At 37.4% G+C, this 24,486-nt stretch overlaps 1 protein-coding gene across 5 annotated transcripts in view; it reads right to left on the reverse strand.

Moving 5' to 3' along the window:
• FYB1 (FYN binding protein 1) overlaps positions 1–24,486 on the reverse strand; it is a 185,662-nt gene that overhangs the window by 33,041 nt on the left and 128,135 nt on the right. For all 5 annotated transcript variants that reach the window (XM_049862759.1, XM_049862737.1, XM_049862752.1 and 2 more), the window contains 8 exons: positions 11,308–11,354; positions 9,136–9,155; positions 8,595–8,629; positions 7,338–7,458; positions 4,364–4,523; positions 3,693–3,837; positions 1,677–1,699; positions 609–675 (listed from right to left, as the gene is read on the reverse strand). In XM_049862759.1, coding sequence (XP_049718716.1) covers positions 609–675; positions 1,677–1,699; positions 3,693–3,837; positions 4,364–4,523; positions 7,338–7,458; positions 8,595–8,629; positions 9,136–9,155; positions 11,308–11,354 — 618 coding nt within the window. The remainder of the gene's footprint in view (positions 1–608; positions 676–1,676; positions 1,700–3,692; positions 3,838–4,363; positions 4,524–7,337; positions 7,459–8,594; positions 8,630–9,135; positions 9,156–11,307; positions 11,355–24,486) is intronic.

Raw genomic sequence — 24,486 nt, forward strand, 5'->3', positions numbered from 1 at the left:
CAAATTGGTCATTCAGGCAATAAACAACTCATTGTATCCAACAAGATGGTGTTTGAGTACTGGGTTGGTTGTTTTTTTCTATTTAGTGAACTATCTCTTGGTTCTTAAAATATGAAGCTGAGTCAGCCGGGGATAAGTTTTAAACATCAATTTTCTGTGTTTTATGATTAAAAGTAGGTAATGTGCCATTTCAAAAAGTTGTATCACCCAAAGAAGTAAGTATTCAATACTGGCTCTGCCACTGAGAGCACATGATCTCGATTTATTTGGGTGGCTTATAATTGTGATTATCAGACAAAGGATGGCTATGCAACTAATAAACTTTCTGAAGATTTTTGAAAAGAAGTAAATGATTGATAAATAAACTGTTGGAAAAGTTCTGAAAAAAAAAATCTACAACACCCGTTAACTCTTTATCCCTATTTTATTTTGCTTCTGTTGATAGTCATTGAGATTCTTCCAAATAACACCACTTCCTGATTTACTGTTGTGGCTAAACATTCAAATCATTTTTGGTAATGTAATGCAGAACACGATGTTCTGCTTTTTATCCTAAGTTTCAGTATGCACAATAATATGCAAAATGGCAATTCACTGATTAAACTTACCCATCATCAGCTTCTTCCTCTTCAATTCCATCGTAAATATCGTCATCTGGTGGAGGTGGGAATAGCCCTTCATTTGCATTATGGGAAGAAAACTTTTGTTAATTTTATAATTCAGTCACACAGTGGTCACCCAAATTTTGATAATAAATGTGCCTTCTTGAACCATAGAAAGTATCTCTCTTATATTAAAAAATTAAATCATTTTATTTTCTCACTCTCACATACAGAGTAAATAATCAACTGTTCTGCTGATTGTTTTATAGAGAACTCTCTGAGCTGAAATTATAATAAAGGAATAAGGGATGATAAGAGGGACTGTGAACTTGAGAAGAAAGGAAAGGGGGAATAAGTGTGTAAAAAAGTACAATTGAATAGGAGATAGGGTTAAGTACTTATTGTGAAAAAAGAGAAAATTCAGTTAAATGTGAGGAGACATTCAGAAAAAGACACTGATCAAGATACATGTGAAGGAAAGCAAATGGAAGGAAACGTAAGCTTGAAGACTAAACAAAGAGAAAAATGAAAGGGGACTTTTTAATACACATTCTTAAAGTTAAACCCTTTTTTTTGGTTTGATTTGTCTCTTACCCTCCTGAGGTCCCTTGCTGTTTTGGCATCTATGCATTTAACAAACATGTATTTAACAAATGTTTAATGAGTACCTTCTATGTGTAAGAATATGTACAATAAACTTGAATTTGACTCTCAGCATGAGAATTTTAGCACTGCAAGATACCATTTCAATTCCCTCACTCTGTTGACAAGAAAACTAGGCTCCCTTTTGGAGCCACAGCCAAGGCGACTGTTTAAGTGATCACCCAAACAGGAATAGTTTTCAAAGTAAAGGGGGCTACCACTAATAATTGTGCTCAGAAAATTGGCATACACCAAGACTGTCTGGGGCACATGGAAGTGGGGCTACCCTGTGACTCAGAAGGAACTTCAGAAGAAAGAAGTGACTTTGACTGACTTTGAAAGAAAGTCATTATTTGTAAACTACTTCGATCTGTCATTAAAAAAAAAAGAAAGAATTTGTGGAGAAATTACTGATAAAAGTGTGTGACTTACCTCCACTTCCACTCTGACTATGGCTAGGAAAAAAAAAAAAAGTACAGATAAATTAACATAGGAATTATTTAGCTACGGGGAAAAGAAGTACGAATTGAGTAGTTATAAAAAGAGATTTCAAGCCTGCTCCTAAGATCTCACTCTCAGGAGCTGTGTTTGGGATTGGGTCCCTGTGCTTCTGGTATTTACGTCTTCAAAACTGACAGGGATAAGAAAGAAAAATTTATCCAGGAAGGAAAATTGAGTATTTAACATCTCATATTAAGTCTGGCAATGATGACTATGTGTATTCTTGCTGAAATATATCTTTTATTCATCATTTAAAAAAAAAAAAGAGTGGTAACATTGTAGTTAGAAGCTATCAGAATGTTATATGCTGAAGAAGAAACTATGTTCCTTATCACAGTGAATCAACGAATTGTACACATGAAGAATGCTGAAATGGCAAATGATTTATTACATATATATTTACCACAATAAAAAATGTAAAAAAACAAACAAAATAAAACAAAAACAAAAAACCCCAAATTAAAACAAAAACTAAAAACAAACACACAAAAAAATCCTACAGGTACATATACAAAAATAAGTTGTGATCATATGTCGAACTTTCATAGAGCACTATGAAAGTTTATTATAGGAGGGCCAGTTTGAGATTGGAAATCGATCATTTCTCAATGGAAGACCTGAAGGATTAATCAGCTGGATGGAGAGTGGTAGGAAGAGCATTTCAGGCAGAGGGAACAGCAAAGACACACATTGGTGTGACAGGAGCATTGCCAAGGAGGGGGAGAAGTGGGAGTTGAAGCTAGAGAAATAGCTAGGAGCTATCACGCAGAGCCTGATGAGTCATGATAAAGAGTTTGGTGTTGATTCTCATTGCAATGGCAAGCCAAAGAAAGCAGGAGAGTGATACGCTCAGTTTAGGTCAATGTTTCTCAAAGCACGTCCGAGGACCAGTGTTGGTCAATAAACTATTTTCTACTGACCTGCCACAAGATAAGAATGGAAATTGAAAGCAAATGTTTGGAAACTTTATACCAAACTGACATTGTTGCAATATCTGAGCCATGCTGTCAGTGAACCTGTATCACTGAACAGAGTATAGTGCAGTTTGGGTGTTGTCAAACTGATGTGTAGAGCCACACATGGGACACACTGAGTATATGAGAAGCACTCAATTAGATGACGATGGTGCCTGCCAGGTAGAGGTTAGACTGGGGGAATGGAGACTTCTCCAATTTTTTTTTCCAGAGGGTGGCAGTAGAGACGAAGAAATGTGGGTAGATTTAAGGCAGAATCTATAGATTGAGTTATGAATTTTTTGGGGGGGGGGTTAGTGTGTGCTGGGAGGGAGAAAGAGGTGTGAAGAGTGACCTGGAGCTCTGAGATAAGAATTATTGAAGGAGCTATATCTTTTGGGGGAGTAGGGAGAAAAACAAAAATTCTTTGTAAAGAAAAGTTTTTAGGCTAGTTGTTTAAATTCTAGATATCTGATGTCAGTGATCATCATTTTTTTTTTTTAATTTCAACATAGGGAACTGAGTTTTCACTTTTGAAGTATGAAGTGGAATTACAGTACAAATCATTCTTTTTCTGTTTTTTTTTTTTTCAAATAAGAACAACAAATACTTTTAGACTCATAGATTTCAGAGCAAAAAAGTTTATGAAACTTCAGGCTTCATATTTTACCACACGATATTTACTTTAGGCATAGCCCTAAGATCGAATCATACTATAATGAATATTATAAAACGGTGATTTGGGATGATGACACGTTTGATGAGCTCTGACAAATGACCCATTATATTTGAAGTCGCAGTTGATACATATAATCAAAGAGTAAAATAAAAGACCACAGAGTTTCAAGTGACCTTTCGGCCACATTGGGGTTATTGTACATGGTAATACAGTCTCATGATAAAGAATAGAAAATAGGGAAAGTTAGATTCTAGAACCTTAAGATACATGATCCTTGGCAGTTGGATCGGTCTTACGATCCGTATTTGCACATACCTGCTAACATTATCCTGGTCTGCAACATCATCATACACTTCTTGGTCACGGTCAACAGGCCTCGATGAGATAGCACCGAGGGAGGTTTTTTTCCGTTTCAAGGAATCGTAGTCAATTTCCACAGCAGTTGTTTTAATATAGCCATCTGCCAAAAGAGGAACCGTTTATGTTCAGGCATGAGTCGGAAGTCACTCGATGGCTACTGGCTTTAAGTGTAGTTTAGATCTTGTAAAGTTGTGGATAAGATATCATTTGCATATTTGCTCTTTAAAATTTCCCTTTATTCATTTGCTTGCAAGTCTGACTCACAGACCTCCCATGAAGACACGTTGTTGTGCTGTACTACAGCAAAATTCTGTCTTGCTGTGGTTCAGTCTAAGCCTAGAGCCTTTATTGCAAACACTGTACAGGATTCCCACGAGCCATTTTTTCCCTTGTAACATCAATGAAAGAGCCTAATGCTTTTTGTTCTTTCTTGGAATAATGTAAAAATTTGCACTGTTCCCTCTAAAAAGATAACACAGATGAGGCGAAGATGGAACTATATTTGTCATATTAAAACTTCCTGTCTTTGTCCAACCGTAACCTGACAACTATGAAGAGTTCGGGAAGAATTTGCGCATTGGCTCCAAAAGCAAACAGTTTGAAGTCACAGGGAGATTTGTACTCACATGATCCTCTTGCTGTTCTGCCCAACCACTTTCCTTCAGGATTGTCTGTGATACGGATTATTTCAATTTGTTCTCCTTGCTTGAAGCTCAGTTCATTCTTTCCTCCTTTGACATCACAGCAAGCCTTTGCATGATGGATGACTTGAATCGGACCTGTTAGCTGCAGAGTAAGAAAATAATCACAACAGGCCCCCTGGCTATTCAGAAAATCTTTAAGGAATGCAATTTCGAAAAATGATATGTCCACAACTTGCAAGCCTGCATGTTTGCAACACTTTCAGGTTTGATCTAGAAACTGAGGGTGAATAGTATCTGCTGGCAGTTCTGGTTGTAGGAGGGGGAAAAAAAGTCACAGAGGCCAAGCAGGACCAGCAAAGATCCTAAAGAATATGCTTGGGGTCTGGGGGAGCACAGCACTGATCTGTTGACCTTAAGAACTACATGAGAGGCCCGCAAAGGCAGCCACTAATAACTGAATACCACTTGTGTACAACAATCCATAAGGAGCTCTGGTGGTACAATGGTTAAGTGTATGGCTGCTAACTGAAAGACTGGTGGTTCGAATCCAGCAGCCACTACTTGGGAGAAGGACCTGGCGATCTGCTCTCGTAATGATTACAGCTAGAAAACCCAATGGGGCAATTCTACTCTATAACATATGAGGTCACCATGAGTCAAAAATTGAGTCAACAGCACGTAACAACAACAGTGACAATCCATGCTGGGTGCAGTGTGTTTTTATGGGACATGCTGATTGGTTTGGTAGATGATGCTGTTTTATTTTTTCCTTGGCACTATGTAGTAATTCTGATGGTTCTCTGCAGGTGTAAAACAGCAAAGGGAAGGGTAAGTGATGATAGCAGGTTGTACTTGGGGGAAAATAATTTTCTTTGTTTTTAACCTTGTGGTTCCTGTGTATCTATAAACTGGGAGTAGACACTCTTTGCTATAAAAAGGACAGCACTTTGTGAGATAGTTCTATAAATCAAAGCAGCAGTGTATGTATGAGGCTTTTAAAATTAATATCCTGAATAATATAGTGGTTTCTTGATAGCAGAGAAATAATATAGTTTAGATCATGATTTCAAAATTCCTAATTCTAAATTCTATAAAATTAATAGGTAGTCTAAGCAAATAGTATTCCATGCGATATGCTGGGTTAAACAAAGTAAAATTGGTGTCTTTTCAATAGAATTTCTTGGGTCTTTCGATATGTAAATATGCATTGTGACTTCTGAAGTTCTGCCTTATTTTATTGAATTTATGATGCATGAATTTTAAGACAGACCACTAATCATGTATAAGAAAGAAAAAAACACTGTGAATTAAATTATGATATGCCATTGATGTTAAAATGTATCCTAATACCAGAACTGTTAAAATGTGAAATAATCTTTTTCTTATAATTATTAATTGGAAACCATTCTGACGTTTATGTAACCTTTTCTGCTGAAATCTATTAACACCTTGTGGAAAGAATACAGGTTGGGAAGTACTAGTCTTGACAGACTTTGGAGTTCATAGTGGCATGATTTCCATACTGTTTCTCTTATACTAAAAAAAAATAATAATACTAATACTGAATGAGTAAAATAATGCAAAAGAAACAAAAGGAAAAACCTCACATAATTCCTTCAAAAGTATAAGCAATCTCTTCATGAAAAGTGGGTTATAAATATTTTCATTTAAGAAATTAATTTTTCATATTTTCCACTTGAAAAACATAAATGAGGTATCCATGCATTTTATACAAATAAAACATGTTTTAATATTAATACTGTAATTATAATTTTACCTATAGATAGTAAACTTTTTCAAAATTTAATAAGAACCTATAATAGATACAGTGGCTTAGGTGTATTACTTTATTTAATTCCACAACAACTTCTCAGGAGAGGTATTATTTATTCTGACCTTACAAAATAAGAAACTGAAACTTAGAGAAGTTAAGTAATATGCCCAAGGTCACATAGCTTGGATATGCAGCTGAAATTTGAATTCAGGTCTGTTCAATTCACTCTAAGCTTTGTTCTTCTTGGTTTTATGGTTTTCCTTGTACCATGCTGTTGAACTTTTGTTTTAATACAATAAATGTACCGGGAAGTTATATATAAATCAAAATTTTATAAAGTAAAAAAAAAAAAAAAAAAGTAAACCATATATTAAATGCTCCAGGGAAATGAAAGATTTAAAAGGAACCCTGATGTGAACCCTTTCTACAGTGAAGAATAGTTTTATAATTCAGAGAATCACCATAAATATATCTGACATGCCAGAGCCATACCAGATGTGTGGTGTCATCAAAGATAGTGTAGTCAGGAGAGACTAAGACATGAAAGTGCAGTGTTAGTGGCAATAGTAAGAGAGGCCACACAATTATCAGAAACTACAAAAGACAAAAGATAGAAGCCAAAAATCCAGGCGGAAGAAGAGAGATAAGAAACAGCTGGTATCAGAAGTCAGCATGTACCTGTCTTAAAAAAGCAAAAATGTAACTAAGGTCTAGATATCAGGAATCAGAGCAGCTCGTATAAATCTTATTCTGAGACAGGGCTGGTTTATCCAGGAGACACTGTCCCTTTCACCACTGTGACGCATGCCATGGGGATAGCTATGTGTGTGGTCCTCAGCGGAGAGAATAACAAGTAGGCTAATACGAAATGCACAACAGTGAAAGCCAAGATGAATTTGAGTAATCAAGTGTTTATTCACTCAGTCAACATACAATTTCCTGGGTGCCCACTAATTATAAGCCACCATATTTTATTTGGATTTTATTGTATTACATTTTTTAGTGACGGGCTAAGGGAGCGTATTGGACAAAAAAATTACTGTTATGGAGGTAGTTGCTCCCTAGAAAACAATGAATAAAGGATTTTACATCCATGTAAGGTTTCAAGAATGGCGCCCCTTCTTTTGAGTGAAAGTTATGAAAAGATGCTACTCTTTCCCCCATCAGCAAGCAAGCTCTTACTTTAAATTTCTTCCTTATTTCTTGTTCTTTCTTTTCTTTCTCCTTCTGTTCCTTTTTCTCTAACTCTAATCGCTTCTTCTCCTCCTTTTCTCTTTTCTTCTCTCGTTCCTTGGATGTTTCTCTGTCAATAAGAATTTTTATATGGTTTCAGTGTCTGCAGGCGCTGGTGCATTAGGGCTAACTATCCGGAGGTTTCTACCCACAAGAGAAGATGGTATCTGAAGTACAAAACAAAACAAAAACAAAAACAAAAAACCCAGACCTGTCGCTGTAGAGCTGATTCTGACTCATAGTGACCCTATAGGACAGGGTAGAACTACCCCATAGGGTTCCCAAGGAGCAGTTGGTGGATTTGAATTCTGACCTTTTGGTTAGCTGCCATCGCTCTTAACTACTGTGCCACCAGGGCTCCTCTGAAATACATACGAAGGTAAAATGCCAGGAGTGACAGAGATCATTTGCCAAAATTACTAGGTATAAGAGATTGTTCATAAAACCAGTGGGATGTGCACAGCTGAGGTTACCTTCAAATGGCTGCCCTTCCCCTTACAAATTGTGCCAGCAAAGGGAAGGCATTGTTTATAAATGCCTTGTTCTTGCTGCAGAAGTAATCTCTCTCATTTACACATGCACGCACATATGTGTACACACGCAACCTTTGGTTCAGAAACTTTTGATCAGAACTGGCTGGACAAGAACTGAGTAGAGAAATTAAGACATCCAAGATGAACATAAAATATGGGTAAGGGCATATCCGTTCTATTGTTTTCTAAGAAAAGTATAGAATTTTTCAAATTCCAGGAAATTTATTGGTCCTGGGCTACCTAGAAACCCATTTTGGAGCTATTGTTAACATTTTCGTGCTTTTGCAGGCCAAAGCTTTGTCATCTGGGTGCCTTGTTAAATTATTTCTCGTAGCACCCTTGTGAGGTGAAGCACTGCCCAGGCAAAGTAGGTGTAATACAGATAAATTAATTCATTTGCCCAAGGACACAGTGACAGCAGAAAATACAGATTTCGGGCTCTGTTTATCTTGTAAGCTACAGACCTGCAGCTGACAGAACAGATTCCTTAGTGGACCTCTTAGAGAAGTAAAGAATCTTTAGTCCTTTGTATTGAAATAATGGTTATCATTATATGCCAGTTATTTGAACAAATCAAATTTTTTTTCCCTCTAGTATTCTTTGTCCACTACCCCTCACATAAAATATATTTATCTTAGAAGGAACATATCAAGGCAAAAAATGTAACTCATACATGTCTTCATATGTTTCTCCTTCACTCTCTTGTTCCTGTCAAAAAAAAAAAACAACAAAAACATCGATGATGATTAATTTCAATGGTTTAAGGAGGTAAGACACACACATTACATTGATTAAATAGCAAAAAAGTATAAATGTAAGTGTTTGTGAGTCTGGCTTGTTTAAAAAATATATATATATTTATAATTTCTCTTCAGAAATAGACTGGGAAAGTGAGCACACAAAGATTTCATTTTCTATCCTGCTATACAGTCAATATTTTTTTTTATACAGTCCAGATGTGCAGCCAGACTTTAGTTTATGTTCAGCACTACGCCATTACTATGAGTTAATGGAATGATCGGTGTGCAGTATCTCAAGCATTTTAAATGAAATAATCTTATTACAAATTGAAAAATATCATCGCTACTCATAAGAATTTTCATTTGTTTTTTTATACCAATAGGAAGTGAATCACAGTAATTGTTAAATATTTTAGTTACAGCACTGTAATATAAGAGGAAAATGAAAGGAAAAAAAGGAAAAGAAAAGCTTACCTCATCTAGATTTCCAGTACCTAAAGGATTAAAAAAAGAAAAAGAGAATAAGATTTTGATAGATTGGAGTTACGAAGTACTTTTAAGGGTTATTAGAAGTAATGTGGCATTATTCAAAAACAGTTCATATCTACACACATATTTTATCAAAGAAAAAGAAATACACAATAGAACATGTGCTTCAGATGCTTACTGCGACTTTCCTTGATAATTATAACTCAATAAAAAGTTGATTAGATTTCAGAAAATAATGAAAAACCAACAAATACTTAAGACCCCCTTTCTCCTCATTTTGAAGGACATATACGTTTCGTTCCCTGGGCTTGTGTGGAACACAGACATTATCAGCAAACCACAACTACTGGCTCATATTTTTTGCCCTACTAGTTCATACTTTTTGACCTATTTGGTCCCAGAGATTTGCTTCATGTATTAAATAGATCGAGTTGATGATTTAAAAAAAATATTAATAATATATATATTTTTTTGGTGAAGATTTACGCAGCAGTTCAGGTTGATAATTTTTTTAAAGGAATATTTGACTGTTGATGAGTTTAATGTAACATCAACTAATTTCAATTAATTATCAGCTAGTAAGAAATAATCTAGAGAAATAATACTAAAAACAATGAGGTTTGGTACAAGAACAAACAAATGAGCCAATGGAACAGAACAGAGAGCTCAGAGACAGATACAGACACAAATATGCATACATATATGTATACACACATATAATATATAACCATATATGCATATACACACAATATACATACAAAGGTAATACAGTATAAAAGTGGCACTATAAATGAATGAGAAAAAAATAGACTGTTCAGAGTATGGTAATGGGAAAACTGGCTTTATCTGTGAAAAAAAAAATCTGGATCCCTACTAATTCCTCAAATGTTGTTTGCAAAAGAATCAAAGATCTAAATTCAAATAGTAAAGTTTGTATGGAAACTCTAGTGGCATAGTGGTTAAAAGCTACAGTTGCAAAGCAAAAGGTCAGCAGTTCAAATCCACCACGTGCTACTTGGAAACCCTATGGGGCAGCTCTACTCTGTCCTCCTATAGATGGCAGCGGGTTTGGTTTGGTTTGGTTTGGGTTTAAAGTTTGTATACAAAAAATATAAAAGATCACTTTTATTTTCTAGAGACAGGGAAAAACCTCTTAAAACTTAAAAAGCGTAAATTACAAGGCAAAAATTAGTTATATAAAATGTATTTCTGTTCAATGAAGGACAGCATGGGTTAAGTTAACAGATCAAGGAGAAGATATTTGCAATGTCTGAAATTGACAAGGGATTAATATCTAAAATATCAAAGAAACTCCTGGAGGTCGACCAGATAAAACACCAAATCCAAGACAAAAATGGTTAATGAATATGAACCAGCAATTTACAGAAGAGGAAACACCAAAGGCTAATAAGGAAATGAAAAGGGGCTCAAACTCAGTAATAAGTAGAGATATGAAAATTAAAATGAGGTATCATTTTATACTTATTAGACTGAAAAAAATTGGAAAGCTGAATAATGCTGTGTGCTGGTGAAAGCTAGGCATCTTGGAACCTTCATGTGTTGTTCATGGAGTGTAGACAGATGGAGCTATTCTAGAAAGCACTCTAGTCCTATTACCTGCCATTCCACTGCTGGATGTGTACGTTAAAGAATGTCTCTAAAAGGTCCACATGGGGATATGTACAGGAAGGTAACATTGCAGGGCTATATGTGGTAGTAGTGAATTGTAGGCTAGGAATATGTGGATACACACCATGGAGTCCTGTGCAGCAACTAAATGCAACAGATTAAACATACACAGAACAACATGAATGAACACATTATGCTGAGTGTAAAGAAAACAGAGTGAGTCATAACACTGTGTAAGTTAAAATATGTACATACAAATAACGTTAGGCAAAGAATCTGCAAAAACAAGTAAACATTATGTACACTAGAATGTTTGTCTATGGTAGGATAGGAGAGGAAGGGGAATGAGTGGGTCATGAGAATAAAAGAAGGTCAATAAAATGAAACAAGAGGTGGGTCTTGCATGGACCAGTGATGATAATGACCCATTATCATTATCGGTCCATGGATCTAATAGAATGATCAATTTAACTTTCTTTACCAGAGGTAATAAATAAATAAATACCTAAAACATCTTTCCCCCCTTACCATCAGAGTGCATGCCACCATCTTGATTTTCTTCACTTGCGGGGCTTCTGAAAGTAAGAAGAAAAAGTAAAAATGCAAGAAGTAGTTGCTCACCTCACAATGAAAAGGAATAAAGAATCATTTTTAAACTTATTTTTTTCTCTTTAATATTTGTTCTTATTTAAAATTTCTCAGTCGTTTGCCGGGGGCCAGCCTCAGCAATGAACAGGGTTACCAGAGGAGGGGTAGAGTTCGGCGATAAAGAATGGGAGGTAGAGTGTCTTATATTTTCATTTTGCAGAAAAAGAAAGCCTGCTCTTTATTTTTTACATGGTCTTTTATATCATAAGCTTACAAAAGCATAACATCGCATGATCAACAAAGGGGCAGTATAACATCATTTCCCAGAGACATAATTTTCCAAGTGACACATAGTACAGTTCTGCATGCGCACACAAATACAATGAGTTTTTGTTTAGTTGATTTAAAGTAACAATTGACTTCATACTGCTTTACACATGCTTAATCTTGCAATACCTTCCACAGTTTTTATAACAATTAATCTTTTTGCAAAACCATTGCCACATAGGCTTTGTCCATCTTGTCCAGGGTGGCCAAGTTCTTGAAGTCCAGCCACTTTGGGTTACGTCATATTGTCCACGATTATGCCAAGGACAATTAGCCCAATCTCTATACCCAAAGACCAGTCAAGCGCAGCAGTGAGCGGGGTAGACGAGAAGGTTGACCTGTAATTGGCTGAGAAATTGGCTGAGAGAACTCACTGCCTTTTGTTTTTCCACTTTTATGGGATCATGTGTGGGTGGTGGTTTAATCACAAAAGGGCCTCGGTAAATACCAGGATTCCACCATCCTGTTTTTGTTTTCCATAGTTGAGCTATTTGTTCTCCCCCTAAGACAACTTCATGTTGATCCTCAGGTAATACACGGGCTGTCCCTACCCGGGATTTTACCAGGGGATTATGAGTAGGACGCCCCCCTCCAAAGGTCCCTAAATTTATAATGGAATTTTATGATTATACATTCTGCTATACACAGGCTGAAAATGAAACAGAAACATAACACAGATGACAGAGATATTCCTGACTTTTCAGGAATTCTTCGATGTTTATGCTGGGGGCAGTGGGTGCAGAGGGGCCGCCCTTGCAGCCTGGCTCCTCCTGACTTTTCAGGAATTCTTTGATGTTTATGTTGGGGGCAGTGGGTGCAGAGGGGCCGCCCTTGCAGCCTGGCTCCCAGCAGTCGTTGAATCAGGGAGCTTGAGTAAAGCACTGCTCACTCATACAATTAATCTATTATGTTTTATGCTTTCTGTTAAAGCTGCAGTAAGTCAATAATTCAATTCTGGGATTCTGAAGGCATTTGATTGGTTCTGCAGTATACACACCAAAGAGAATTGGCTCTATCCCTCTTCTCCTTTCTCTTCTCCAGATGTTGTCCACCTGGCTTCACCTCCATCACTCTGTGGCTTGGAATCCATGGTGCTTCATTCCCATCACTTGCTCTATGGCTCTTAATGGCATTATTAATATCTGGTCTCCCAAATCCCTAATGATTTATGCAATAATTATATCTTCTATTCCTTTTCTTAGGTTCTCATAGCTGGAGAAAATTGCCAACTTCTCTGACTCTGGCCATTACAAATATTTGGTATCCAATCTCAACCATACCCTCAATAATATTCTATAATCTCATTATATTATTTTTTTTGTAGTCAGCTCTCTCCGGCATCATTCAAAATGTTTACCTTCTCAGTGGCTATTCAAAACCGCTATCGCTCTCCTCTCCCCTTTCAGCAGATGACTTTTTTCTTATTTTTCTGATAAAATTGCGATTACTAGGTTTAACTCTCTTAAGAAAATATATTTCCTTAACTCACAAACTTATCTGCAGTTTTACACATTCATACCTTCTCCCCACCAAAGTGCATCTCTCCACCTGTGCTCTGAAGGTATTCCAAGAACTCTTAATCACATCACTAAATCCACTGGACACCTCTCAGTCTTCAACTTACTTGCCTGCTCGGTAACCCTTGAGAGTATTGACCATTTTGCCCTTCTTGAGTCTCCTTTGTTTCCTTGAGAGCTCTCCTCTGGTTCACTTCCGGTCTCTCTGGCCACTATCTCATAATTTCCTCTGTGGATGTATTTTCATTTGCCTGATCCTTTAAGTGATGGTGCTCCTTTGTGTTCTGATCTTGGCTTTCTTCTTCTTCTTTTTTTTTTTTACTCTACATCTGTCCTTTAGTGGTCTCATATACCCCTACGACTTCACTTATTATTTTTTTAATCTCATTAGCAATGTTCTATGTTGATTACCTGTTGAAATGATATTATTTTGTATATATTCAGTTCAATAAAACATTTATTTTATTATTATTTTTGGGTAAATTTTTCATTGTGCATTAGGAGAAAGTTTACAGAACAAATTAGTTTTCTATTCGATAGTATACAAAGTGTGCCATGACATTGGTTTCATTCCCCACAGTGTGCCTGCCTTCCCGCCATTTCTGTCCTAGATTCCTTATTTCCTTTTGGCCTGAATTGCTACCTCCTCCTGCCTTGTTATCTTTGCTTTTGGGCAAATATTGCCCTTTTGATCTCGTACAGTAGATTGTTCTAAGGAGCATGTTCCTCTCGGGTGGTGGTGTTTATTTTATGGACCTGCCTATAGTTTGGCTGAAAGGTGGTCTCTGATAATGGCTTCAGTTCCAGTTCAGAGGTGTGTCTTAGGGGCATAGTGTTGGGGCTTCTTCTAGTCTGTATCAGACCAGTATGTTTTGGTCCTTCTTGTGAATTCGATTTTTTGTTCTGCAACTTTTCTCCCAATTATTTGTCCAGGACCTTCTCGCTATGATCCCAATCAGACAGGTCACTAGCAGTAGCCTGGCACCATCTACTTCTTCTGGTCTTGGGGTCATATAGGCTGTGCTTCATGTTGTCCAGCAGTCCTTTGCACTAATTACTTCCTTGAGTCTTTGGTTTTCTTAATTCTATTTTGTTCCAGGTGGTGAGATCGACAGTTGTATTTTAGACGGCTGCTCACAAGCTTTTAAGACCCCAAACACTACTCTCCAAAGTAGGATGCAGAACTTTGTCTTTATGTACTATGTTGTGCCAATTGATGCAGGTGTTCCCTGAGTTCACTTATTATCTTAATGCCAGTGACTTTCATTTTGAAATCTCTAACCCAGTCCTTTCTTCTGGGTTTCAGACTCGTATATTTTCACTTGGTTGTCCCCCAGCCAGTTCCATATCAACCTCTCATAAGCTGAGGTTGCCTTCTTATATTCCAGCCTAAACCTATTCTCCCTACAAGGCTTCTTACCTTGGTGAATGGTAAGATATTCACATATCTGCCTCAAGTCATCCTTTAATGCTTACTCTCTTTCAGTCTCATATCAGTCACCAAGTTTTATCAGTTCCCCATATTTAATATCTCCTTATAATCCACTTTCCCCTTCCAGCTCTTCCCTCTTTCCTCCCAGACATGAGAACAGGATCACATCATCTCTCCTAGTGTGAACTTGTGACAGCCATTTTGCTAGTCTTCTGGTGATCAGAAATACCCTCCATTTTCCCCATCCTTACAGTTCTTCACAAAGCTGCCAAAGTGATCTTTCTAACACGAAAATGATTATGTCACTCTCATGTTCAACACTCATTTAATCATTTAAAGAATTAGGAAGAATGTTACTTGACCCCAGGAGATGCTGGTTGCAAAACGAACCCATTTGAAAAGCCTTGAATGCCTTGTTATCACAAAGACCATAGAAAGGGCTCAGTGGGTACACTTGTGGCTCAGGAAGAACTGTCACAGATATACGTGTTCTCAGTCTCCACCTGAGATGATAACTGTATGTGGTAATCAGCGGTTAATCTAGTAAACCCACGTTCTTATGGAATTTTTTTTTTAATAAATTGTGGTAAGTTTATACGTGTAACAAAATATTTGCTATTTCAACATTTTTTTACATGTACAATTCAGTGACATTAATTATGTTCATCATGTTGTACATCCATCACCACTATTTGTTTTCAAATTTTTCCATCACCCGTAACAGAAGCTCAGTGTCCCCTAAGCAATGAGTCCTTTCCCTCCTCACCCCCCCAGGTTTGTTGAAACTTTTAAAGTTTAACTTACATGTCTTTGGTTTTACATTTAGGCATGTATGAAGGCTCTGTTAATCCACTCATTAAATTGGTCATGACAAGAAAATTGTTCCCCCTAAGTGGGTTGTTCTAGTCTTTGGAAGATTCAGATTTAAATACAGAAATGATGGTATCAGTAAAACTCGAGGTATAAAAATTTGAGAAATACATTTTAAAATCATTGGGATAATATACATATGTTCTATATCTTAAGTATTCATAATATTAGAGAGGTTTCTTATATTACAGAACATTCAGATTAGACTTGTCACATCAACTTAAAATTTAGACTTTTTAATTTTAATGGAAAAGTAAGGACTTTAGATGTTGTCAGTGGCTGCTGACATCACAAAAGGAGAGTCAATCAGACATTATGAGCTCCTGATAAAAGGACATAGCATCCCCTAGGAAGGAGTCTTAAAAAAAAAAAAAAAAATTGAACTAAACTTGATCAAGTCACCTCTACATCCAATCACCAATTTATAGGAAATACAGAGGAGAGAGGAACATGTTAGCTGTACTGTAAGGAAGCAATCAGCAAAATCAACTCCCGGCAACTGCAGTTGCCTACAAACAACTTGATTTCTTCAACAAACAAAATGCAAAAAATAAAGAGGTAGAGAGTGAACCTATACCTTGAAAGAGAATTACACAATAAGCCCAATGAAGAAATGTGGACTTTGGAAAAAGACACACACAATTTGAGAGACAATTAGAAATTTGAACACTGACTTGGTACTTTATATTAATACACAGAGTCTATTTCTAAAGGGTACACATCGAAATGTTTATGAATGAAATTATATGATGTTTGGTATTAGCTTCAAAATAATGAGAAGAGAGAAGCAGGTGGAAGTATACATGAAGTAGGATTAGCCATGATCTTATAATTGTTGAAGCTGATGAAGAGGACTTGGTGGCTCTTATACTATTCTCCATGCCTTTTACAGGTTTGAAATTTTTCATAAAGCATAATTTTTAAAAATTTTAAGAAAAACCCATTTCAGTACCATTTAAATGTTTAAGAGAAAAGGATGTGGTTTATTTTAATAGATTTATAAGAGTCATTTGAGTTTATGGGTAAGTTTTGCTTGGTGGGGTCATTACATTTGTCCAGTCAGGTATTTGCAATACTTAAAAATAAAATTCAATATATTAAATTTATACATGCAATTAAAAAAAAATTAAGGGAGTTAGATTGACTAAATGTATAAACAAAAGTATTGATTTGGAAGCATTCAGTCTGAGCAATTTGAGTCTCTGAATTGTTAATCAAAGGTCTCCCCGAAATGATTATCCTTATTTAAATAGAATTATTGGATGTATGCATAGAATAACAAGTTATACAATCCGAATGTAAGCACCTGAAATAAGTTAGTTTTTGCATTTTTAACTTTCTTGTATTGAATGTTAATTACGGGATGTAAATAGTCATTTCTGCTTCTGGGTGATTCCCTTAGATAGCAAAATACTCAACTCTGACAGTTTACAGAATAAAGTCTATAGCTCTATTCATGGCATATAAGGCTCTTACAATCAGCCCTCTTCTTTAGTTCTCATAGTTCCTCTTCTTACCTCATCTTCTTTTCACACATTAATACTGAACTGCTGTATACACCCTCAACACCCTTTGGTTTCCTATTCCTCCATGCTCAGGCCCTGCCATTTTTCTTCTCTGCAATAATCCTCCCTTGTCATCCCCTGCTTGTGACCCTCCTTATTCTTCAAGCCTCTCCTGAAACACTCTCTTCTCAGTGAAGTTATCCCCGACTTCCTTGTGCCCATTCAGGGGCTGCAATATCATACATCACTCCATTATGGTGATTAGTCTGAATTAATTTATAATTATAGAGTAATTGCTTGCAGGTCTCTCTTCCTACTCCCAGACTATAAGCCCCTTGAGAAAAGCCATTGTCACTTTGTTGGTTAATTTAATATTATTGCTGCCATTTTTAGAAAGCTATCAGACTAACTTCCATCATATAGTAGGCCTTCAATTTCTTTTGATAAATTAACAATGCCCTAATAATACCAGGGGGCATTGGTGGCTCAGTGGTAGGATTCTTGCCTTCCATGCAGGAGACTCGGTCTTGATTCCTGGCCAATGCTTCTCATGCACAGCCACCACCTGTCAGTGGAGGCTGTGTGTTGCAATGTTGCTGAACAGGTTTCAGCAGAACTTCCAGGCTAAGACAGTCTAGGAAGAAAGGCCCGGTGATCTACTTCCGAAAATCAGCCAGTGAAAACCCTATGGATCAAAATGGTCCAATCCACAGCTGATCATGGGGATGGCACAGGACCAGGTAGCATTTCATTCTGTTCTGCATGGGGTCATGATGATAGCTAACAACAATAATAGCAATACCAAGAGGCTAAATTAACTTTTTTCATTAACATTTGTACAAAAGAATGTGAAATCAAAAAGACTACTGGGCTTACCATTTACTTCCTGAAACACTTGGATGAATAACAAATACTTGCAAAACGAAGGGCGTCTGCCCTGCATGTTCCTGTGCACATCTCCGTGTTTATGCAAAGCATTTATTACTTGCAGACAAGGCTTGCATGTGCACATTTGTTTACAGACCCAACATTATATAAGAGTCGGTGTTATTTTATATAGGTCTGAATGCACTCTATGTACAGCATTAAGATATTTAATAAATATTAAATAATGATAAGAATAAGGATGATAGTGAAGAATAAAAAGGGGGGGGGAATAAAAAACCCTGAGGAGGAGAAATGGGTATAAATACGATGCATAAACCCAGATCAAACTGTCACCAATTGCTCAAAAAAAAAAAAAAAAAAAAAAGTGTTCCAGGCGTTGAGAAAAACCCCACAGAGAGATTAAGAGACAAACAATGGAACTAGTCACGAACCAAGTCACGGAAAACTGAGCAGAGGGAGGGGGTCATGGAGAAGAGAAGGAAGCTTATCAGTTGTTATAATACGTCTATTCAAGGGGGCCTTTCACCAGTTCTGTTTTTCTGCTATACCATGCAGCATTAAATAAGAAAAGTGAAGTTAATGTTACGACTGTCGTTTTTAGAACGTTATTAGAGCTGTCTTTCCTGATTTTTAAAGATATAACGCTGTTGACCTTTATACCTTAATTGGCTAGACATGGTTTTAGCTGTTTTTTTGTTTGTTTTGAAGAAGGAAGAGGAAAGGCAAGTGACACATAAAACTTTTATACTCGCTCTTCCTAACTGGATGTGAAATCCCATGGTGTTTCTTTGGCACATGTCTTCCTGCATTTAACTTGTGGGGGATTTTCAAATGACCACTTTCATAAACCAATGCTTTCCAAATGGAGTTATGTAAGACTATCTGGTTGTAGACTACTGATATGGCAAGTATCAAATCCTGGAACAAAATTTTAGATATTTCTAGGTAATTGTGATGGTAAATTCTTATTTTCCTCTGATTTTACAGCCCAAAATAATCTTAAACTATGAATGAGCTCAGAATAAGAACTTTTTTTCCTAACCTTAGTCACTTCCCATCATTTATTATTCCTAATTACCTCACTTTTCCTGTCTCATTGCTATTACTAATCATGTGATTTGTTTTGTATACCAAAATACTCAACCATTGGTGCTGTTTTCTCAGGCTGTTGGGATTATAAATAACTTTTAAAAACGGTAGCAAAAAATCTGTTACACTTAAGACGTTGATTTGAACATTAATAGTGGTAAACATTCTCTCATGGCCCATTTCGGTTCCTCTCCACATGTTTAAGTAACGTAGCAGAAAATATAACCGATTTCTCACCACTAGGTGGGGAAACAGTACAATGTAAAACGCAACTTAAGTTTGGCCTCAGCCCCTTAGTTTCACAGCTATTGTTTCTGATTCTCACCATCCCCTTTGCCTCCAGTCTTTTACACTCTTAAGGCCTCCTGATCTGAATGATAAAATTTCAAGTTCCTTCTGCGGACAGCCTCATAAGTAGGCAGAACAGGCCGTAGGTAATCTCCTGAAATTCCTTCCTTGAGTAATACAGAAGCTCTGTACTCTAGGGAGACCTGTAGACATTACCAGTCATTTGGAGTCCTGAGTGGTACAAACAGCTAATCACTTGGCTACTGACAGAAAGGTTTGCAGTTCCAGTTCACACAAAGGCCCCTTGGAAGAAAGTCCCCTGGTGACCTACTTTCAAAGCATCAGCCACTGAAAACCCTAAGGAGCTCAGTTCTTCTTTGACACACGTGGGGCCATGAGTCAGAATCAACTTTATGGAACTGGTCATATATGCCTTTGGGAAGCCAATCTCTCATCTGAATACGAGCTCCTAGTTGTTCTATTGCTTGGTTCTAGGAATTCTTCTCTCCTCCACCATTATCAATTTTCCTCTTCATTGGATCTTCCCTACCAGAATACAAATATACTGTAATTTCTTCCATCTTAAAAAAAAACATTCTATTGACTCCATTTCTCCCACCAGTTAACTGCCCCATGTCTTTGCTTCTCGCTTCTCCTTCAAAGACTTGCCTGTACTCATTCTTCAGTTCTTCTCCTTCCATTTTCTTTTAAATCTGTTCCAATCAGGCTTTCATCCTAACAACTTGATGAAAATTCCACCCAAACTAACCCCCAAGGTCCTCACTTATTTGACCTTCAGCAGCATCTGACACAGTTGAGGATTGCCTCCTTCTTGATACCACTTCTTTTTTGTTCCTTTTGGGCATATGTTGCCCATTGGATCTTTTATGCTTGATTGCTCTATTTGTTTTATAGGCCTGTGTAATCTTTGGCTGAAAGGTGAACTTCGGAAATGGCTACAGTTCTGAGTTAGAAGGTTTTCTGGGGGCCACAGTCTTAGGGGTCCCTCTAGTCTCTATCAGACCAGTAAGTCTGGTCATTTTTGTGCATTTGAATTTTGATCTATATTTTTCTCCTGCTCTGTCCAGGACCCTCTATTGTGATCCCATTCAGAGCAGTTGGTGGTGGTAGCCGGGCACCATCTAGTTCTTCTGGGCTCACCCTGGTGGAGGCCGTGGTTTATGTGATGCACTAGTATTTACTGTGGTTGCCTCCTTTTTTTTTTTCTTTGTGTTCCTGTAGTTGTAGCGGCCTCCGCTAAACTGTGTATTGTCTTTCCCTTCACCAAAGTTAATACTTGTCTGCTATCTAGTTAGTGATTTCCCATCCCTACCTCTTCCTTCCCTCATAACTATCAAAGATTGTTTCTCTGTGGAAACCTTTTCTTGAGTTTTTATAATAATGGTCTCATACTACACTTGTCCTTTTGTGATTGACTTACCTGACTCAGCATAATGCCCTCCAGGTTCATCCATGTTGTGAGATGTTTCATGGATTCAACATTGTTCTTTACCATTGCATAGTGTTCCATTGTGTGTATGCACCATAATTTGTTAATCCATTCATCTGTTGATGAGCACTTAGGTTGCTTTCATCTTTTTTGTTACTGTGAATAATGCTGCAATGAACATAGGTGTGCATATATCTATTCCTGTGATGGCTCTTATTTCTCTAGGATATATTCCTAGGAGTGGGATTGTTGGAAAATACATAAAAGAATAATTTCTTTTAAAAGGATCAGCACAAAGCTGGTTCCTATGAGGCGGAGGTTAAAGATGTCTCAAATGTCTGATTTTTTCAAGCTACTGTACCACTCCATCATCTCTAACATCGACTACTCCCTCGCCCTTCGGTACTCTCCCTCCTGTTTTTGGGTTCCCTAATTTGCTGCAATGTCTTACAGTACTCCTGAACCGTATAACTCTGCCCAAAGGCCCCCGGTTTTCTCACTCCATGGGCTGAGAAGCCCGCCACACCATCTCCTGTGGGTATCTCCTTCTTTGGTGATGGTAGGCTCTCTTCTCTGCTCTGGTATCGGCTCTTTTTTTAAGGTAAAATTGACCAATTCCCTCAGTGGGCTATAATTATCTTATTTGCACAGGCCCACCCTATCACCTGGGTGGAAGTCACAAGATCATGGCTAGAAAGCCACACAGAAAAGTAATCACACCACAATATGGTATTTCTATTTCTGCTTTTTTAAGGAGGCACCATATCGTTTTCTCTAGTGGTTGTGCCATTTTACATTTTGAGAGTTCCAATCTCTCCACAACATTTATTGTTTTTTCAATTTATGATCAGTACCATTCTTACAGGGGTGAGATGGTATCTCATCATGGTTTTGATTTGGATCTCTCTAACTGCTAATGATTGCAAGCATCTTTTTGTGTTGTCGGCCACCTGACTATCTTCTTTGATGAAGTGTTTGTTCATGTCCTTTACCCAATTGTGATTGAGTTGCTTTTCTTTTTATTATTGAAGTTTTCTGTATATTTTAGAGATTAAACCTTTATCAGATGTGTTGTTGCCAAAGATTTTTTCCCAGTCTGTAGGTTCTCTTTTTACTTTCTTGGAAAAATCTTTTGATGAGCATAAGTAATTTTTTAGGAGGTCCCAGTTATCTAGTTTATCCTCTGGAGTTACCCCTTTCTGTACTTGGCTTCTAGAACCCCACACTTTTGGTTCTCCCCCACTTCATGGGTCGCCTACCTTTAGATTCCTTCGCTGATTCTTTTTCTCTAGGGCCTAGTAGAGCTGGTGTGTCGCAGGGCTCAATTATTCTCTTCTTGGCAAGCTCAACCAATCTCATGGATTAAAATGTGGAATATATGCCTATGACTCTCAAGTTTATATTTTTAGTGCAGAACTCTCTCTCAAACTCTTGATTCATATCCAACTGACTCTTCAACATCTCCACTTGGTTGTCTAAGAAACCCCTCAAAACTTAATATAGCCATAATCTCCTAATTTTTCCTAAAATTTGCTCACCTTCAACTTTCCCAAATTGCAAATATCATCCTTACAGTGTCCCAGGCCAAAAACCTCAGAGCCATCCTTGATATTTTTTCTTTCATATCCCATATCCAAATTCTGTTTTCTCTACCTTCAAATTACATCCAGAATCTGAATATTCTTACCACCTCCATTACTACCATCCTGGCTAAAACCATCTTTATACCTTGCCTGCATTTCCGCAATATTGCCTAAACGGTTTCCCTGCTTCCACATTTGCCCAGCTATTGCCTCTACTCAACATAGCTGCTAAAGTGATCCTTATGACACATAAGTCAGGTAATATCACTGCTCTATTTAAACCCCTTCAGTGTTTCGCATTTCACTTAAGGTAAGAGCTACAATCTCTGTCACAGCCCACAAGGTCCTACATGAGCTGGCTCTTCTCCTACTACTCCTTTCCTTGCTTATTCTACTCCTTCCTAGTCCTTGGACATACTAGGCTGTTCTATCTACCTGTAAGAGTCTTCTTCCAGTATGCCCAACTCTCTCACTTTTTCAAGTCTTTGCTCAAGTTTCACTTTCTATAAAGGAAACTACCCTCGCCTCTCTGTTTAAAGTTGCAACACACTATTTCCTACCCCGCCTTCTCACTCCCATCACCTGTTGTTGTTATTACCTGACTTCAAGTTGGCCCCTGACTCATGGCAACCCCAGGCACAATGGAATGAAATGCTGCTGAGTCTTGTGCCATTCCCATGATTGGTTGAGGATCAGATCACTGTGATCCAGAGGATTTTCATTGGCTGATTTTTGGAAGTAGATTGCAGGTCTTTCTTCCTAGTTCACCTTAGTCTGGGAGCTCAAATGAAACCTGTTTGGCATCATAGCAACACACAAGCATCTCCTACAGATGGGTGGTGACTGTGCAGGCAGTGCACTGGCTGGGACTTGAACTGGGGTCTCCTGCATGGAAGGTGAGAATTCTACCACTGAACCCACCTAACCTGATGCTATTTCCTCTCATAGAACTTAACACTTCCTAACAGAGTATTTTATTTACCTATTATTTTTTACTGTTTTTGTCTCTTATCTCCTGTTTTCTGAGGCTTGGATTTTTGTTCTGTTCACTGATATTCTTTGAGCTCCTATGACAATACCTGGCACAAAGTAGAGGCTCAAGATATTTGTTGAGTAAATGTGAAAATAAAAAACATCTATTAGATCTTGACCTGAGAGTAGGCTTTGATTGGAGAGGAGATGAAGAACATTTTTAGGTAGACAGAAGGGGTACCTGGGAAGATTTCTGTGTGTGTTTTGAGGGGTAGTGGTATGAAGAAACACCCATGTCTTTCATAATTCTACCTAAAGTCCACCCCATAGGTTTCCCTTTCACATATGGTTTTTGAGCCTGAATATACAGACCCATTTTGCTTTCATTTCCTCCATGCATTTTATCTAGCTTCCCCTATTTGGGGGAAATTTTCTAACCCACATATTTCTTCACTTTGGAATTTACTTGAGCTCTCTGATAATTGGAGGAGTATGAAAGTCTTTCAGTATATACCATGTTTTCATGTTGATTAAAAAAAAAAAAAAAAGCTGATTGTTGGCCCATAACTTTCATTTCCTCTAGTCCCTCCATCTGTAGATTATCTAGACAATATGACATCCAAGACTCCCATTTTTTTTCATCTTTCTCCTGAGTGTATGCATTTTGTGGAGTTGCAATCCTTAGATAAGCCAGACTTTATAATTACGGATCCTTAATAAGATGGAAATAGGGATGAGTCAAAGTTTATTACTATTGGTGGATTTTGTTAATCTCTGATGAAAACAATATTACAAGTAAGAATATGCGCCTGGGTGTTTGGCAGGCCCTTTTCAACTTTGCCTTCTGTGTAAAAATTCCCTGCAAAGCTGGGAAATGGGCTAGCATCTGTATGAAGTAGTAGTACAGGTGATAGGACTGTCTTTGAGATATTTCCTTCCTCCTTGAACCTATCTTCCCACCTCATCATAATCGATTCCAAGGAATAGTGTCTTAGTTTTTAGCGCTGCTGTAACAGAAATACCACTAGGTGGCTTTGAAGAACAGAAATTTATTTTCTCACAGATCAGGAGGCTATAAATCCAGATTCAGGACACTGGCTCTAATGGAAGACTCTCTCTGTTGGCTGTGGGCAAAAGTCAGTTCCTTGGCGATCGTCACATGGCATCTATCTTCCCTCTCTTTGTGCTTGCTTGTCTC

The sequence above is a fragment of the Elephas maximus genome, chromosome 2, assembly GCF_024166365.1.
Source record: "Elephas maximus indicus isolate mEleMax1 chromosome 2, mEleMax1 primary haplotype, whole genome shotgun sequence".
In the NCBI taxonomy this organism is placed as follows: domain Eukaryota; kingdom Metazoa; phylum Chordata; class Mammalia; order Proboscidea; family Elephantidae; genus Elephas; species Elephas maximus.